The sequence below is a fragment of the Panicum virgatum genome, chromosome 8K, assembly GCF_016808335.1.
Source record: "Panicum virgatum strain AP13 chromosome 8K, P.virgatum_v5, whole genome shotgun sequence".
In the NCBI taxonomy this organism is placed as follows: domain Eukaryota; kingdom Viridiplantae; phylum Streptophyta; class Magnoliopsida; order Poales; family Poaceae; genus Panicum; species Panicum virgatum.
The window spans coordinates 51,365,199-51,383,737 of record NC_053143.1 but is presented as its reverse complement, the minus strand read 5'-3'; the positions used below and the strand labels follow the sequence as shown (position 1 = coordinate 51,383,737).

The following is an 18,539-nucleotide window of genomic DNA, read 5'->3' as shown; positions in this document are numbered from 1 at the left end:
ACGATGGGCACATTATAAATATGATGTAGAATGTCCATGCAGATGTTTTTTCGAAAACTATTACAAGAAAACATATCATTTCACAAGATCAAGATCGATACATAAATATACCACAAAATATGGCTAGAAGATAGCACCCCAACAGCTTTTGAAAATACAGTTAAAGGCTAGCTAATTCATCTAGACATCATGTTTATGCATGGCAGCTAGACAAGATGTCATTGGCGATATTCTTGGCATCCATGGCAATACCAGCCAAGCCTCTCTTTGCCAAGCCAGCACAATAGAGCCCGTTTGCGCCCTTCCAGTGATTTGGAAATTCTTGCTTTGGCAGTCCATCATCATTTAACATGCTTTCCCCATTCTGAAACCATAAATTGAAAAATTATATTAAATGACACAATTGTTGTATAAATTAATTAATTTGCATGGTAAGACCAAGCATTGATATTGGTACCTTGAGCCACCTATTTGCTGTGCTTTTATATCCAGTTGCAAACACAATGGCATCAAAAGTGCTTTCCTTCCTGCCTTCAAATTCAACTGTGTTACCCTCAATTTTGGAAATATTTCCAAGCACCTGAAAAGAAAAACAAACTTGAATAAATTGAAGAAGAAACATTACATATATATCTTTTTCATATGAGAAATATGCTCACCTTGATAGTGCCATTCTTAATTAAACTAATTGTCCCAACATCAATCACAGCAGATCGCCCAGTTTTTGCCTTTTGGAGGAGAGGGCCTAATTTTGGTCTCACAATACCATGCTTTGAAAGGTCTCCAAACACAAAATTTGATAACCTCACTAGAAGACCATCCACAACGTTCGCTGGTATGTGTTGGACCAAAGTCATGCCCAATCGAATTATTTCTTTTGTCACTACATGTACCTGCAAGCACACCACATGTCACACACACATATATTTTTGTAAGAGCACAGCAGCATATATAGACAAGTATAGAGCGTTCATGTTTTTAGAACTATCTCCGTTTAAAAAAAAATTAAACAGATCTGTTCCAAAAAAAATGATTTTAGAACTATCGCTCTACATTTTCTCATGTATATATCATTTACCTACGGAAAATTTATGGGAAATTTGGGCTCTTTTTATGAGTGCTCTATTACCTCGAACTAATAAGAACACAATTAACTAAGGAACTTTCAAATGCAAGCGGAACAACAAACTTACCGGGTTGCGTATAACAATGGATGTGTTGGCACCATGAGACGCAAGGTCATAGGCAATCTCCATTCCAGAGTTGCCGCACCCAACCACCAACACATTCTTCCCCGAGTAGGAGGCACCTGATTTGTATCTTGATGAGTGGATTGCCTCTCCAGCAAATCCATCCAGCCCAGTGATAACTGGGATGTTCTCTGCACTATTCTCACCACTTGCCACAACAAGAAACTTAGCCGTGTACCTGAGAACCACGGATGTTGTCATGTCACGTGCCATGCTGAACCAACACTTTCTACCTTCATCATATGAGCATGACTCAATGGCAGTTTGGTATTTTGGCCGGATGTCGAAACGCTCAATATAATTATCTAGGTACTTCACGAACTGATCCTTTGGGATGTAGGTTGGGGCATCTTCCGGGTATGCCATGTGGGGCAACTCGCAAAACTCCTTTGCAAGGTGTAGCTTTAGGCGGTCATAAGCACGGTTGCGCCATAGGGAAGCACTGCAATCCTCACGCTCAACGATGACATAAGGGATACTAAGTTGGGTGAGGCATGCCGCTGTGGCGAGGCCTGCTGGTCCTGCGCCCACAATGAGGACTACGGTCTGCTCCTCCATTGGGAACAAGGGAGCTACTGAAGTTCTAAGGGGAGATGTGAATGTAGGACTTGAGGAAATGGTTATTGTTGTTTGTGATGAATTGTGTGAAGTGTTGTTAAGGGAGGGGGAGTATATATGTCTTACTTTGACGCGTAAATTGCACTTGATTGAATGAGAACATGGTTACTGTCAAATTTGGTAAAACCATGTGAAGGACAACGCATAGTATGTATGCTTGTGTGTGTGATGGTGTCGGATGAAACAATGACCCTTTGGAAAAATATTTCTTTATGTGTTATTTGTATTAGAGTAAATATGGTACAAATAGGGGAACATAAACTAAATAAGAGGAGTAACCTACTACCCGCATTTTGTGTACATTATTGATCCAATTTGAAAGCTTTGTCTAGTACAAAAATAGTTATAAACACGTAAGAATTTTATCTTTCAAGTGCATGTTAATTTCATACTAAAGTTTTCCTCAAACGTTATTTATGACCCAAGGCCTTGTTAGAAATCCCTTGTTGAATTTCGTCCCAACGTGTTCACACAGATTACCCGGACCTTGTTTTTCACCTCTAGGATTACTGGATGGATGAACTTAATGGAATAATAACATATGAAAAGATATGAGAGGATTCTAAATATGCTTGATATGGTAGGTCCTTTTCCTTTGCCACATAGTATTTGGGCGTTTCCGTCTGAACAGATAATTGTAGTTTGGATTGAAGCACACCGTTAAATATGAGCCTCAACCTGGAAAAGGTTGTGATGTTTTTATGGAGTAGAAATGGAGCTCAAAATTCTAAAGTCACATTCATATATTAGGTATTTTTTCTAGAGAAAAGGTCTAACCGCTTTATTACAAAAAATAAAGTGTACAAAAGAGTTTTAGTCATTCATGTTCAGTGTATTTTAAAGCGTGCCCGCCCTAATTAACATGATAATCTAGCTCTTCCACCGTAACACTCCTTCAACGCAAAGTCACTCGACGGACGCCACATCAGCGCTGCGAGGTTGGTGCAGCTCTTGGTCCAGCAGATCCGCAATGTTGGATCCCTGCTGGGACTGAGCAAATGAAGACGCTTCCAAAGTTTTTCCTGAAAACGTAAGCCATTCCTTAGTTTTTAGGCATGCTGTCTGAAATGCTCTCTGCACAAACAATTCTAAGGCGTTTTCACGAACACTCCAGCATGACACCACCCAGTAGGATCACGTGCAATCTCTAAGCTGAACATTAGGATGAGAACACTGCTGAGACGTCAGTACTAGGAACTTTTTGCAGCCGCTGATTGATCACATAATTTCAGCAACTGAAGGATCCACAGAAGGGTAGTCTGAATATTTACAGTCATGTTTGAATTGCTGCGTGCTATCCTGGATGCAGAAGTGGCTCGATGGCTCTCGAGATCGGATGATCCTCCTGCACATGCTGAAATCTGAAGCTTTGCAGAACGAGAGCTTTTGATCTGCAAAAATCTATCGTTGTCATCTGAAGATCATCGTCGCCGTGGCACAGGCCGTCAGGCACTTCCAGCTTGGTGGTCCGACGCCTGACAACCACCCACGATGAGACCAGAAGCCTGAAGGTGAGCTATTACCTTGTTAAAATTACTACAAGCTCCAGGATGTTCCTTTGTCTGAATCCATCGACCTCTAACTGAATGGGCGCAGAAGCCCCACTCTACAGGTTCAGGAGTCAGAAACGGTGCAGTAGCTAGCCAGCTTCTGGAATGCAATCGTACCCTGAATTTGGATGGGACTCGCTGCAAGCCTGAAATCGAAGCATGCTTGTAGTGTTAGACAGAGGTGGATCGTTAGAATGTAGTGTAAGGCAGGGGTGTTTGCAGGTTCAGAGCTGCTCGAACTTGAGACCATCGTAAACTAACTAGTTGTTGGGGTTATAGCAACCGAACAACCAAACAATGTGTTGTAAGCCCTGTTTTGCACGCCGCACCACGAGAGAATTAACGACGATGTGTCAGAGGAAAAAGCTAAGCCGTGTGCAGAAACTGACTAGAATTAGGAACTCTAAGGTGAACATTAGGAGAACACTAATCAGTCAGAACAAGGGACCTTTTAACGATCACTTATATTCCAATGATTTACACTCGTTTCTGAATATGGCGCCTGCACCACGCCTCACTGCTTCACCGTCGAACGCGGCAGCCCCTATCTCCGGCTTCGTTCGCGCCTTGCCCAAGCGCCAGATGCCTCCGCCGCCGGACGCGCAGCAATATGCTCTCTGCTTTAACCGTCGCCGAACATCACGAGGGGCCTAAGTGCAAAAATATGGATAAATATTTGTATGCAGACCCCTAAATCGGATCGCGGCAAAACTAGGAGGCATATGATAATATCAAGGACTATATTGTAAAGTATTCTATCCTTTCTAGGGGTTGATTTGCAAAACATTCTCACCGCGGTCCATGCTGATTCTGGCGTCGGTAATGGCGGGAAATCTATTCCCCGCATATGCGGGGACGACGTGTTGCGTCGAGGGGGGAGGCAGAAGAACACTGTTCTTCTTCCTCCTCATGACCCCGCCGCTGGCGAGCTAGGGGAGGAGGAGAGGGAGGGGAGGCTGCCAAGGAGGGGCGATTGGTGGGGGAGCGGCCAGCGGCGAGGTCGGCAGCGGCCGGGGTGGTGGCGGGCGGGCGGCGGACTTTAGGTTTTGGGTTGCCGATGTTGCAATGGCCACCGGACCTGTAGGAGAGGGCCGGGGTGGCGGTAGCCCGGCGGTGGAGGCGGGTTGGACGGCGGAGGGTGAGGCGGAGCTCCGCGCTGCCTTCTGAGCAGGGCCGGACATCCGATGGGCGGGGGGCGGTGGCTAGCGGTGGGGGCGAGGAGAAGGCGCCGGCGCCGGCATTGGACAGGCGGCGCGGCAGCGGGAGTGGTTGGTGGTGGAGGGTGGCGGCAGAGGCTGCCGGAGCCGTGGGGAGGTGGAGGAAGGTGGGGGCGAGCATACTTCAACAGCGCGTCGCCGCCGCCCGCCACCGCGGCGGCGCGTCCTCCCAATCAAGGCACGCCATGATACGCTCTCGCCCATCCGTCGTCTCCTTCACCGCCTTGATCGACCTCACCGTTGACCCGGAGGCTGCAGGGCCATGCACCGACTTCTCTGCACTCAGCCACTGCTGCCGCCGCCACCGCCGCCCGCTGGCATGCTCCAGCAATCGTTATCTTCAGGTGCAGAAGCACCGTGAATGTGAAGCGGGCCTTTTGCGAAAGGATTGTTGCGGTGAAGGCACCATGTGATTTAGTAGGTCATTATCTGTAATATTCTTTTTTTATCATGTGCAGCTAAATTTAGGGAACTATTTGCAAAAACAACCTTGGGGTAAATTTTTCAAAATTTTAATAATTCATAAAAATTGCACAAAACGATGATCTCAGTGGATCCAATCTATTCACCAAATATGAACATTTAGCGTTGCAACATACATACTTAGGATCAATTCAAAAAGTATACAGCAACAATCATATCAATGAGTAAATGGCAGGGTTAAAACCCACAATATTACACATAGAATGCTCATGGCAATATTTTACACAAAATATATAGAAAAAAAACTTGATTGATAGCATATATACACCTCACAATATGACTAGAAGATAGCATCACTGCTTTCAACAATACAGTTAAATCTATCTATCTATCTATTACGTCTAGATATCATGTATATGAATGGTAGCTAGACAAGATGTCATTGGCAATATTCTTGGCATCCATGGCAATACCGGCCAGTCCTCTTTTTGCCAAGCCAACACAATAGAGTCCATTTGCACCCTTCCAGTGATTTGGGAATTCCTTTTTAGGTAATCCATCATTGTTCAACATGCTTTCACCATTCTGGAGTCACCAATTACAACAAAAATATATAAATTTGTTAAAACGCTGATTACTCAATTGTTATGTAAATTAATTTTGTTGCACGGTAGACCAAACGTTAATGTTGTTATATATGTACCTTGAGCCATGTATTGGCCATGCTTTTATATCCAGTCGCAAACACAATGGCATCAAAAGCATTTTCCTTCCCACCTTCAAATTCAACTATGTTGCCCTTAATTTTGGAAATATTTCCAAGCACCTGAAGATATAAAAAAAATTGAATAAATTGATGAAGAAACTTCACTATATAAATGTTTTCATAAGAGGAAATATGCTCACTTTGATAGCGCCATCCTTAATTAAACCGATTGTCCCAACATCAATCACAGCATATCGACCGGTTTTTGCCTTGAGGAGAAGAGGACCTAATTTTGGTCTCACAATGCCATGCCTTGACAAGTCTCCAAACACAAAACCTGACATCCTCACAAGAAGATCGTCCACAACATTTAATGGTATATGTTGGACCAATGTCATGCCCAACCGAATTATCTCTTTGGTCATTATGTGTACCTGCATGCAGATAACGCGTCTAAGAAATATATTTTGTAAGAGCACACCAACATAAATGCGTATAGAACTTTAGCCTGTCTGAAACTGTGATACCACATTTTTCTATAATAAATATATTTTGTAAGAGCACACCAACATAAATGCGTATAGAACTTTAGCTTGTCTGAAAATGTGATACCATATTTTTCTATAATAATACTATATACATCAATTTCCTTTGTAAAATTATGACAAGTTCAAACTCTCATATTATGAATGAATGCTCACTTTACCTCAAATTAAGAACTTTGTCACACAGTTAAACTAATGTTGCATATGTTCCTTTAAATGCAAAAGGAATAGCACACATACCAGGCTATGGACAACAATGGATGTATTGGCACCATGCGATGCAAGGTCATAGGCGATTTCCATTCCAGAGTTGCCACACCCAACCACAAGTACATTCTTCCCCGAGTAGGAGGTGCCTGATTTGTACCTTGATGAGTGAATAGCCTCTCCAGAAAACTCATGCAGCCCAGGGATAATAGGAATGTTTGCTGCACTATTCTCACCACTTGCAACAACAAGAAACCTAGCCATGAACCTGACCACCACCAATGTTGTCATGTCACGTGCCATGCCAAACCAACATTTTCTAACTTTGTCGTATGAGCATGACTCAATGGCAGTATGATACTTTGGCCGAATGTTGAAACACTCAATGTAGTTGTCTAGGTACTTCACAAACTGATCCTTTGGGATGTAGGTTGGGGCATCCGCCGGGTATGATATGTGGGGCAACTCACAAAACTCCTTTGCAAGGTGTAGCTTTAGGCGGTCATAAGCACGGTTGCGCCACAGCGATGCACTACAATCTTCACGCTCAACAATGACATAAGGGATACTAAGTTGGGTGAGGCATGCCGCTGTTGTGAGGCCTGCTGGTCCTGCGCCCACGATGAGGACTACGGTCTGCTCCTCCATTGGGAACGAGAGAGCTACTGAAGTTCTAGGGGAAGATGTGGATGTAGGACTTGAGGAAATGGTTATTGTTGTTTGTTTGATGGATTGTGTGAAGTGTTGTTAAGGGAGGGGGAGTATATATATCTTACTTTGACGCGTACATTGCACTTGATTGAATGAGAACGTGGTTGCTGTCAAATTTGGTAAAACCATGTTGAAGGACACCGCATAGTATGTATGTTTGTGTGTACGTGCATCGGCGACCCCTTGGCAACATTCTTTTATATATTACAACTTGGTGTGAGAAAACGTTACATGTTCTTTATTAGAATAATTGTAGTACAAATAGGGAAACATAAATTAAGAAAGAGTGGTAACCTACTAACTACAAGCATTTTGTGTACATTGTGCCAGTAGAATTGAATATCCGTTTGAAGCTTGGTCTAATACATAAATAGTTAAAAACACGACAATATAAGAAATTTATCTTTTAGGTTTATGACAATTCCTTACTATAACTTTCTTCAAGCATTATTTACATCCCTAGAATCATCGAGATGTGGTCATCTTAGAGTTGTTTCACTTTTAAATCGCCTACATCAGTATTGTATATTATTAGGGTCTTCATAGTGAGCTATAGATGGCATAAGCATAGATGCAGTGACTAACCACATGATTTCATCCTTTGGTGCGCCCATTACGTAATTCAAAGTTTCATAATTCTATGGATCAGTAGAAAGGGGGGAAATGTTTAGTGCGTGAGTACAAAATTGCCAAAGGTGCAATACAGATATGCTACAAGGTCTTACATAATTGTAAAGTATTACAATTCTTCTAAACGCTGATGCTCACTTGAAATTCCACATTTTGGAAAACACACGCGCGTGCACACACACACACACCAGTCGCCTTTTTTTCCTGTCCTGTTGATTTATCGGGCGTTGTTTTCCTTCTCCTTTAATTTGTGTGCTTTCCTCTTTTATTTTTTCATTTTCTCGAATGGGCCAAGTCTAAGCCTACCTGGATACCCTGCAACTCTTCTTGATGATGACGTTCCGTAACCACAGATGGCTATGTAGCAACAATGACAATCAAGCAGCGGCTGAACCACACCACAAATTTCTGTGCTAACCTCTGCAAGTCCTTATAAGTGATGGCAGCGCACTAGCTTAAAAGTAAAAATGTTCTATAAACTTCATAAACTATTCATGAAGAAATTGTTTGAATAATCTGACGATGAAAATTTCCAAATAGGAATTTCGTTCTTAGCATATACAAATTTGCCATCTACCGAATTTGTGAGTGTTCCAAAGAAAAGATTCTTTCAAGTAAAAAAATGGTATCTATCCTGAAGGAAAAAAGTTCCAATGAAGACAAAAAAACGTTTTTCTGGAGAAAAAATTTCCACAAGTTCAATTATGAGTGTTACGTTTCAGAAAAACAAATGTTCCACGTAAGAAAAAAAAGATGTTCTGGCTTCACAAGAAAAATGTTGCATGCTGAATAAAAATGGTCTGCAAATTGATATAGATGGGTGAATAGATCCAACGTCCCAAAAATATTGACCAGATGAATCTGAATAAAGTTCTCTAGAACGCAGGATGAAGAGGAGAGCACTACACTAGTGATATACAGTACAAAAGCCCATGCTAACAATGCTTGTAGGCCATAAGAATGTGAACAACTATGGCCTTTTGCATCGAAATTCCTGCACATCTTCGGTACCTGTTGTTGGCGACGATGGCAGACACTGACGCTTTTTCAGTACTGTTGAGAAACTTGAAACCTGTCAGGCTGTCACCTGGAGTTGTTGCTCGCAGCAAAATTAAGCAATTCAGGATGGCTCCGGCAACTGGCGTGGTGCCATCGTTCTCGTCAGCAGTGGTAGCACACCATGTCTGCAGACTGCAGAGCATCGAAAACTACCGCGGTGGCTTGGCAGCTCCATGTCCCCAGAAACCGAGTCACAATCGTCTGTTGGACATGAATAATTTTGATGCAACTGTAGGAGGCCATGGGAGTTGAAGGCACAAGAACCTGACAGTGACACCACCCATCGCCCGTCTCAAGTAGCATCTTCAAATTGCAGACCGAACAAGATGATCCAGATGACATACGAGAGCTAGCAAACTGGAAATTCTTTTGGTCATCACAGTTGCAATTACTGAAGCTTCGATCCACTAGGTGAATGACAACGGAATAACAAAGGTGGCAGAGTTTGCTTGAAGAGAAGAAAGCTCTGAATATTTACACTCATTTCTGAATACCCTGCAAAGTTCTCTGTTTGGACATTACAAGAGGCGTGAATTCCTCCCACTGCAAGGTTCAGAGTTCTAGAAAGTATGTAGTTTTGTGCTCTGTAATGTGCTACTAATTACATTGGTGTGCTGGGTCATTTGGAACGAAAGAAACGCAAGAATTTTCGAGCGCTCGGAATCAACAAGCAACAAGTTATATTTCAAGGATTAAATGCGAAGCTTGAAAAGAATATCCTTGAGTCTTCTGAAAGCTCAATCAATAATACTCCTAGTTCTACCATCGCACAATTTAAAGCACTCGAAAATAAAATACCTAAATAAATTCAGGTTCCGGGCATCCAGATCCATTCATGCATGGACCCAACATACTTGACAAAAGATAATCATGATAATTACACAGGAATAGGCTACTCAAAAATCATATGTTCTTTGTACTAGTAACTTCAGAAAAAAAAATCAACTCTAACTTGATATTGAATATAGAGAAGAATTGTGGCCATTAGTTAATTAAACCAATATCAAGACACAACTTACTGCAAACTGCATCCATGTTGAAGTGCTGTGGAACATTGCTCTGAAAACTCAGTGGTTTGTGCTATGAAAGCCTGCAACTCTTTTTGTTTTCATCTTTTACCTCTAGCCCGTGATTGCAACTAGACAAGACCCTAATCATCATGTAAGCAAGGTCCTAGCGGCGCCTAAATAAAAAAAAAACTCAGGCATGATCACACCTGCAATCGCACAACTACTTCGACTCTGGAGCCTGAACAATGGACAACCATTGGTCTGCAAATAAATATAGTCAAGTCCTGACATGAACAGACAGGAGCCAACAATTCCCAATCCCATTGGGGGAGGACACGCCTTGGTGACCGTCGCCGCGAGGCGCGCGGGATTGAGGCAGCCAAGGGCTCGAGGCCTTGGCAACGCCCACGAGCATAGCATGGCATCCCGAGGCTGCTGCATGCCAAGGCTGGCAAGCTCGCAGCGGCGCTCCGGCGAGCCACGGCGTGCAGCAGGAGGCGTTGTTGGCGTGCAGGAGACCACGATGGCACCTGCTGCGGCTGTAGCCTCCGCCCTCTGTGCACGCGCGGCGGTCATGGAGGCGAGAGCACGGCGTAGGCCGGCGCGGGCGCGCGGCGCGGCGCACGCGGGCATGAGCAGAGCTGAGAGTACCGCACGCCGACCATGGGGCGGAGTCAAGAATGTAGGATCCCTCTGGAGGTAGCGGAGGCACATGAGATGCAGAGAGGAGGAACCTCCGCGAAGCGGTGGCGCTCCGGCGAGCCGCGGAGAGCGGCGGCGGCGGCGTGCCTGCAGCGACAGGGGGGTGGACGGTGCCGACCCGGTGCCCGGTGGACGGTATTTGAAATACCGTCCACCCCCTGAGCAACTACTGGCCCATCCAACGGGTACAGGGGGCCTTGGGGTGGACGGTATTTCAAATACCGTCCACCCCTGGTCGTCGCAGTCGCAACTGTGCCGCCTCCGCTGGCTCGCCGGAGGGACACGGACACTCCGTCGCAGAGGCTTGTTGCAGCGGCGGCCATGACCGGCGAGCTGAGCGCTCCTCGGTCAGCTCCTGGCCGCGTGCGCCGCCACGCCACACTCTGCGGCCGGCCGGCGCCACCATGCATGCTCTCGCGCTCTTGCTTGCCTTTATGCAGGCGCAGCGGCCATGGTGGCGACAGCGAGGAGCAGGAGACGGAGGAGAACGTGTGGTGCCGGCCGGCGGACCATTCGAGCTGCGTGGCTGCGCCGTCTCGTCGGCCGGATTGATGTCCGGAAGGACTAGGAGGCAGAGCATGACGCCGCGTGGCCATGGCTCGAGGTCGTGGCTGCTGCAATGCAAGCATTGGATTCAAGAATGGAGGTCTCCGGGTGGAGGGGCATGACCGAGAGGAACCCCCACGACGCGGCGGCCCTCCGGCGAGCCGCGGCAAGCCAGCGGAGGCGGCGCAGTCGCGGCGACCAGGGGTGGATGGTAGCTGAATTCCCAACCGGGTGGACGGTAATTGAAATACCGTCCACCCCTTGGCTCCTTTTAGCCGTTGGATCGGATATGTGCGGGCGAGGATCGGCCGGGGATTGCAGCAGGGGGTGCCGGTCGTCGTCGCCGGTCAGGCGCGGGGGCTGCAAGGAGCCATGGCGGAGAGGCCAGGTCGAGGTCCGCCGGAGCAGAGCGCGATGCGGCAGCGAGCCCCAACGACCGAAGGATGGCGATGGCCGCCCGGCAAAAGGCAGCCTCGCCATCGCATTCGCCGAGAACAATGGAGGAGTTTCAGACCGCCGGCCAGCTTCAGAGTTCTTCTTTGGTCAATTGATCCGAATCCAATGTGGAAGAAGCTTCAGACAAGTATCATTAATTGCCAGGCGAATCCGATGCCAACTGCTTCAGGAGCCACCGAATTGAAGAGAGGATCTCTAGCTAGCATCTGTGTGTGTCTTCCAATGTCTGTTCCGTTGTTTTCCTTCAACAAGGAACCATGGAAGATGGAGTTCATGTTGTTTCCTGAAGAATCTTCATCATTCAAGTCTCGAACAAAATCTCGTGATAAGAGCTCATGTTGCTTCAGGAACCATGAATGATGTGGTGGTGATAGTCACAGCCTTGAAATCACCGCCGTCATATAAATCTTGTGAGGGAAGAGAGCCAATGCAGGCTTGCAGAGTGAACATTAAAAATTTGGCATTTAACGACTGAAATTACATGATTCCCATCTTGTTAACTTAAAAATTCTCGTTTTCTAGAACTTTAAGTTAGGGGGGTTTATGAAAATAACAGGGGCTACTTACGAAATACTGGATCCATTCGAGGGGTCGATATGCAAAATATTCTCGCCATCATCCACGTCGATTCCGGCGGCGGCGAGGCGGCGATGGCTTCCGCTGCGCCGCCCGCGCCCGCCTGGCGATGTCCTCCCGAGCAAGGACGCCACGCCATGAGAAGCTTTCGCCGCATTTCCTTCCTCTGCCGCCGGAATCGCCGTTGGCGCCGAGCCGACAGGGCCTCCGCGGTCAGCAACCACGGCAGCACCCACCACCGTCTTGATGCTCAAGCCGCCACCGGCGACCGGAAAGAAGGAAGAGGCCATCGGTGCGGACACGGGCACGGGCACGTACGCCCTCCACCGCCGCCGGCCGATCGATTTGCAGCTGGCGTAGCAGTGTCTTCAAGCTTGGTGAAGACTGAGGTGAGGAAGCTCTGCAAATTCCACCAGAATTTGACAAAATTTCTCCTTTTCTTTCTGAATCGTCGTTAGTTTTCGTAGGATCTGCCCTGAATATAACCAAGCCATAAAAAATTGCTTTCTTTCCATCTGTGAAGGATGTCCTCCCTGATTCTTATCTGTACTCCCGTTGTATGATCAGACACAATCTTCACTCCTGCAGCAACAACTGCTTGTTGATTACCAGGTCCGCGGTAGTTTTCGGAGCTGTGTCTCATCTGACAAGATTCTTTCTTCTACTATGGATTTAATTCAGACGAGGATTTATCCAGGGACGTTTAGCATTCAGCGCAAATTCAAAGCATCTGAGGATTCAGATCCCAGTCTCCTAACATGCTGTTCCAGCTCTCAGTTGATAGTGTGGTGCATATGGCCACACAAATCCGCATGCACGGCTCACGCTCACCCAATCAAAATCTGGCGCCAGTTTGGATATGTGACTCCAAGTTCTCATTGTACAAGCTACTATTTTGCTACTATTTTGAAAGTATCAAGGTTGCTAATCCTCTAGGACCGTACGTATTTTTTTTATGCATGTTGCATTTGCTGCTACCATGAGTCAAAGAGGGGGATTCAGTGAAGACAGTGACATTGAGTCGCTGACATATGGGCCCAAGACCTGTGGGACCCATGTGTCTGCCACTCAATGCAACGGTAGCATGCATTACCAAATCTGTGTCCTGAGTCATGAGTCTTATTAGACAACCAGATCATATTATTTCCTAATCTTTTCGATACAAAAAAAAAAGAAAAAGAAAAAAGCATCCAAAGGATCTCAGCCAGCCTCAAATTGTTTCCTATTTTTTCCAACCATATCATGCAGTTATCCGGAGCAAGTTCATCCAAAAGTAGTACATCAGGAAACAAAAAACTGTTTTCTAACAATGAGGGAATTCCAAATTGCAAGGACTAAAAGCAATTTTTTTCCAACACAGCAAAAGGAGACAGTGACGGATGGTAAGCACTGTGGAAGGTGAATCATGAGCAAAAAAGGCAATGCAAGAGAACCTGACACAACCTAGTGTCCACCAGACAGATAGATCCTGGAGAACATAAGCATCACACAGTCAAATTGCAGCCAGGAATCAGAATGTCCAGATGTTGGAACGCGATTCAAAACTGCCTTGGAAAAAGCCTTCCAAATGAATTAGAATATATTGTAGCAGCATTATTATTCTCCGGGGCCCAGAAGGGGGCATCCCCTCAAAAGTTTGCGCTAGGGAAAAACACAGACCAGACCTCTGGTACATACACTTCAGTAAGACAGGATAAAAAACCAAGAAAAGGTGAAAACTTATCATCCTCTGATAACAACAGCTAGCACACAAATCCGAAGGACGCTACTAGAGCAGTTTTCTCTACTATACCGACAAAAACCCGACAAAAGGGGTGGGTCTATATGGGGGGCAGCGCCGCCGTACAACTGAACACTCTGCAGATTATATATATCCCGCAATCTTAACTTCACATCATCTCATCCGACCAAAAAACACCCAAGGTTGCCAAAACCTAAACTCTCTCGCTGTAGGAAATCCGAAAACCCACAATCTCAAGCCTTACATAAAACGCAAATACGTTTGAAAAGGTCCTCCAAGGATATATATATATCTGACCACTTTGACCGACTCCCCTGGTTAGCTCTATTAACTAACCCATCTCTGTGAATCATGTGAGGTTCAAAATTTGCACCTGATGCACCTTCAGTCCTCTCCTGAAACTATTATGAGAAATGTTGTATGTGAAAGAAAGATTCCTAGGCGGCGTCATTCCTGCACAAGGCAAAGTAGTCAAGTGATTAGTAAATAAGCCAAGACATGTAGCAAGATAAAGAGCACCAAAAAAGTTGTGCTTGTCTAGTGTCATTTGTACAGTTAGCGATTGATTTTTGCATATGCAATAAGCTTACAGGAATAGTTGATCATTTTCACAAATGAAATAAGGGCAGGAGTGCCTCACAAAATCATTAGAAGTTCATCGCACTAGAAGTTCGCAATAAAAAATAGGCTAAGTATAAAAATGGCCAACCCTCTGCTACCATTCTACCCCCCCCCCCCCCCCCCCCAAAAATGATGTGTTTGTCCCACAAAGACAGAGGCCTCAAGCTGCGAAGTAGCTACCAAACTGCATCAGAAAGAAGAGTAGGCAAGCACAAAATGCACCTTTTGGTTATAAATTCAGATTAGTTGAAACCCACACATCAGATCAGATCAAGCAACTTTTGAAGTAAACTAGTCAGTACAAACCATCCTGTACAAAACCAAAAAGGCAATCGTAGAACATATTCAAAGACTCTCTCGTGACACAGATGCAACGAATGGCGTAGCAAACAAAGTGGCTTAAGGGAGCTGTGGAACAGCAGAGGGAGCTAGGCCCAAAAGATTAAAAAAAGGCTGTAAGTAGCACCAAAACAGTCCAAACCACCAAATTTCGGATATATTAGCTTGTGTCAGTACTAGTATTTTCAGGGAAACTAACTGATTATAAAAGGACAAATTTAGGGTCAGTTACTTTCCCAAGTTGGAAAAAAGGCCAGGGCTAAAGTTCAAATGTTCAATAGTAGCATATGAAAAGGGCATAGTTTTGGACTAGCACTATGTAATTGAGGCTTTTGCTTACGCACAGTCATGTAAACACTGTTGGCTATTCCGCTATTGATGTTTTCAAAATTTGTGTTGGTGCAGTTCATAAGAGAAATCTGTACAGAAAAAAAGAGACATATTTAGGTGTGAACAAACGCCTTCATGAAGTCACTTTGATCAATAATTGTTCAATTTGCTAAAGAGATCATGCTCAGGTTTACAACATTGGAATGAAGTCCCTTGTACAACCAGCCATGTCAGGACACTTGTGGCATACCACATGACTTGAGGTCCAGAACTAGACTGAATGACATTGCAAGCCTTCGTCAGAAAATGGATTGAAATTTTTATTAGTAGCCAGTGTTACACTAAAACTAAGAAACGTAAGCTGATAGTGGATATGATGCTTGTATGGCCATCCCAGATGAAGCTAGCCAGTGTAAAATTGAGATACTTTAACAGCATCTTCAAATTTACAGTCAAATTGTGAATCTATACCCCCGTTAGCATTTTCTAGGTCCTAATAATTGTAATGTTTAATCGAGCAACCATTACTAGCACCTTATGCAGCTGTTGCACCACAAAATAGAAAGAAAGAAAAAAAAGGTTCCATATATGAAATAATTGAAGATTGAAAGTAACTACTTAACCATGCACATATTTGTCCAGACTTCACAGAGATTCAAATGTCATAAGTAAATTTCTGTATTGTTCCCAGAACTAAGAGCAGCACCAATAGTTCGGATCAACAATAAATGAACAAAGTTTCTATGTGCAAGTACGCATTAGAATGTAAGTGCTTCATCCAGAATCACTGTTTAAATTCAGGTTACAGTCAATATTTCTCCTTTTTCAACAGATTGCATTGTAGTATAATCAAGCTACTTCAATCTAATAATTGACAAACTATCAAAGATTAACAAAATGTTGACAAAGATATCACAACACATGAAAGGAAATGTCTAACCTCTATCAGTCAATGCCCCATGTAACCTGCTGAGCTCTTTGCTGTAACATCTGAAGCTGAATTGCCAAGCCCATAACCAAATGGGCTGGTTCCATCAAGCTCAGAAGATCCAGATCTCCAAGTTGTGTCTCTGTAGATGGAGCCACCACCTGCTGACGAATCTCCAAAGTTCCTCGCATACCCATTGGTTGATTGGTTGAAGGTATTGACACCACCTGATCCAACATTCCTTCCATAAGCACTGGAACCCAGACCAAAGTTGTTTTCACTGGATCCATAGCCAAAGTTTCCAGTACCATAACCAGAGCCACCGCTAGCCCCTTGAGCAGGCACAGGAGGGTTTCCCCAGTTCACATTGTTGTTCCCAATTCCACTAAGGCCCCCATTTCCAGATGACACAAAGGAATTAGAGCTTGCGGAGTTGGAAGAGTAATTAAGCCCCGAATTACCCCATAGGTTCCGAGCCAGTGAGTTAAACACTGATCCATTATTGTCGTTCACTCCACCATAGCTAATGCTGCTATTGAATCTACCAGAGTTTCCATTGTAGTATGGATTAAGCTGCCGTCCATACTGGAGACTATTGTTGAAACTAGAGCCACCTCCAATACCTGGGTTCATCCCTGGGTCAAAATTCATACCAATTCCATAACTACCACCAAAAGATGGATAACCACTGCGCCCTCCTGACAAAAGCCCAAACCTTGCATCCATCCTCATCCCGTAGCCACCCACTGGGCTCGGATTATAACCTTGGGTATATCCATTGAGGATATTGGCTCTGAATCCACCGACAGGAGAGCGCATACTAGGTCCAGGTGATAGTTCCTTAGGAACAGCCCGCTTCACCTCGACCATCTTACCATTCAGTTCATGGAACGTCTTGAACAATGCCTTGTCCACGGCATCTTCTGAATCATAGGTGATGAACCCAAACCCTCTAGGACGCTGTGTGTTGTGGTCATACATCACCACAACATCAGTGATCGTCCCAAACTGCTCAAAGTACTTCCTGAAGTCTGCTTCGGTCACGGTGGAAGCCAAACCACCGACAAATATCTTCTTCGTGCGACTGGGCCCTGGCGATCCATGAGTGCTGCCACCGCTCTTGCTCAGAGCATGCTGATCATCTCTGGGGACAGCTTTCTTCGCCTCCACCTGCCAAATCACATCCAAACATACTGAATTATTCGCAATGGCAGCAACTAGCACGAGATACGAACCGGTGTAATCCAGAGGCATGGATCTAGCATCACAGCAAGAGCCTAGCATTTGTATAAAAAAACAGTTTTTTTTTGCTCACCATCCGGCCGTCGATCATGTGCTTCTCCATAATCACCTGCTCGGCGACAGCAGGGTCGGCGAACACGATGAACCCGAAGCCTCGAGCGCGGCCGGTGGCCCGGTCGCGCATGATGACCGCCTCCACCACCTCACCATACTTGTCGAAGTACTCTCGAAGGCGGTCCTCGTTGGTGTCCCACGAGATGCCGCCGATGAACAGCTTCCCGGCGTCCGCCTCCATCTCCCGCCGCCGCCGCCGCCGCCAACCGACCTGCACGCGTGCACACACGAGGCCAGCAGGGGCGCGCCCAGGACGGGAGTAATTGGGTCAGATCCGAATGCGGATGCTCGGTTCCGCAGAGCAGGAAGGGAAGGGGGAGGGCGGCGGTACCTAGTGGATGATCGCCGCCGGCGAAGCGCAGACGAAGACCTCTCCCAGCCGCCGCCGCTCGCCCAGCGCCGCTGCCGCCGGCGAGGAACCGGGACGCGAGCCACTACGGATCGGATCGGGGAGAGGGAGAGGCAGAGGAGGATAGTTTGGGGAAGGAGAGGAAGCCTCTTTGTTTCCCGGATGATTTAATTCATTTCTCGCCTATTTTCGGTACAAGCTCCGGAATAAAGGAGCTGAGTCTGTCCTTTGGGCCCCACCACACTGCACTAAGGTTCTGTTTGGCACGGCTTCGTATCTCATTTACACGCAATCGGTCGAGCGTGTAGGTTACAGTAAAAATGGGATGTACTTCTATACTTCATCAATTACAGTCTGCCGAGCATGTAGATTAAAGTAAAAACAATATATACTTTCAAAATTCATCAATTGTTGCTTGTCCGTCTTTGTAGCTCCATTTACTTCCTCGTGCTTTTCTGATTTTGTAACACTTTTACAAAATCTTGCATGTCTACTCTACGTCATACGGTCATAATTGTAAATTCTAGGGCCATTATTATAGTTTTCACTATGTGTCAACTTTGTTATCTTAGTGGAGCAACTAAATTCAGTGAAGATGAATATCCATCAATCTTATTTCTTATGGAACAATGGAGTTAAGATTCATCGCCTCCTAACAATTCTCCCTTT

General features: G+C 45.4%; 3 protein-coding genes across 3 annotated transcripts; all 3 read right to left on the bottom strand.

The window, feature by feature from the left end:
• Positions 1 to 193: 193 nt before the first annotated feature.
• LOC120645934 (probable indole-3-pyruvate monooxygenase YUCCA10) lies at positions 194 to 1,808 on the bottom strand. Its single transcript, XM_039922639.1, has 4 exons — positions 1,194 to 1,808; positions 660 to 893; positions 458 to 580; positions 194 to 364 (listed from the first exon to the last, which is right to left on the bottom strand). Exons 1-4 carry the CDS (start codon positions 1,806 to 1,808, stop codon positions 194 to 196), a joined length of 1,143 nt encoding a protein of 380 aa, XP_039778573.1.
• Positions 1,809 to 5,466: 3,658 nt separating this feature from the next.
• Positions 5,467 to 7,179, bottom strand: LOC120645932 (probable indole-3-pyruvate monooxygenase YUCCA11). The gene is made up of 4 exons (XM_039922638.1): positions 6,550 to 7,179; positions 5,965 to 6,198; positions 5,762 to 5,884; positions 5,467 to 5,643 (listed from the first exon to the last, which is right to left on the bottom strand). Exons 1-4 carry the CDS (start codon positions 7,162 to 7,164, stop codon positions 5,467 to 5,469), a joined length of 1,149 nt encoding a protein of 382 aa, XP_039778572.1. The 5' UTR covers positions 7,165 to 7,179.
• A 6,564-nt stretch (positions 7,180 to 13,743) lies between these two features.
• On the bottom strand, positions 13,744 to 18,056 carry LOC120645119 (heterogeneous nuclear ribonucleoprotein 1-like). Its single transcript, XM_039921878.1, has 4 exons — positions 17,853 to 18,056; positions 17,481 to 17,732; positions 16,178 to 17,335; positions 13,744 to 14,400 (listed from the first exon to the last, which is right to left on the bottom strand). The coding sequence occupies exons 2-3, from the start codon at positions 17,700 to 17,702 to the stop codon at positions 16,187 to 16,189; spliced, it is 1,371 nt and encodes a 456-aa protein (XP_039777812.1). The 5' UTR covers positions 17,703 to 17,732; positions 17,853 to 18,056; the 3' UTR covers positions 13,744 to 14,400; positions 16,178 to 16,186.
• Between the last annotated feature and the right edge of the window lie 483 nt (positions 18,057 to 18,539).

What these genes read in the sequence shown, in the direction of transcription:
- LOC120645934 (XM_039922639.1), bottom strand. Translation starts at nt 1,808, where the DNA reads ATGGAGGAGCAGACCGTAGTCCTCATTGTGGGCGCAGGACCAGCAGGC. An exon ending in TTAAGAATGGCACTATCAAG is followed by an intron (nt 581 to 659) that starts GTGAGCATATTT and finishes TTTTCTTTTCAG; the next exon opens with GTGCTTGGAAATATTTCCAA. An exon ending in CAGCAAATAGGTGGCTCAAG is followed by an intron (nt 365 to 457) that starts GTACCAATATCA and finishes TTATGGTTTCAG; the next exon opens with AATGGGGAAAGCATGTTAAA.
- LOC120645932 (XM_039922638.1), bottom strand. Translation starts at nt 7,164, where the DNA reads ATGGAGGAGCAGACCGTAGTCCTCATCGTGGGCGCAGGACCAGCAGGC. An exon ending in CCATTGTTGTCCATAGCCTG is followed by an intron (nt 6,199 to 6,549) that starts GTATGTGTGCTA and finishes ATCTGCATGCAG; the next exon opens with GTACACATAATGACCAAAGA. An exon ending in TTAAGGATGGCGCTATCAAA is followed by an intron (nt 5,885 to 5,964) that starts GTGAGCATATTT and finishes TTATATCTTCAG; the next exon opens with GTGCTTGGAAATATTTCCAA.
- LOC120645119 (XM_039921878.1), bottom strand. Translation starts at nt 17,702, where the DNA reads ATGGAGGCGGACGCCGGGAAGCTGTTCATCGGCGGCATCTCGTGGGAC. An exon ending in ACATGATCGACGGCCGGATG is followed by an intron (nt 17,336 to 17,480) that starts GTGAGCAAAAAA and finishes GTGATTTGGCAG; the next exon opens with GTGGAGGCGAAGAAAGCTGT.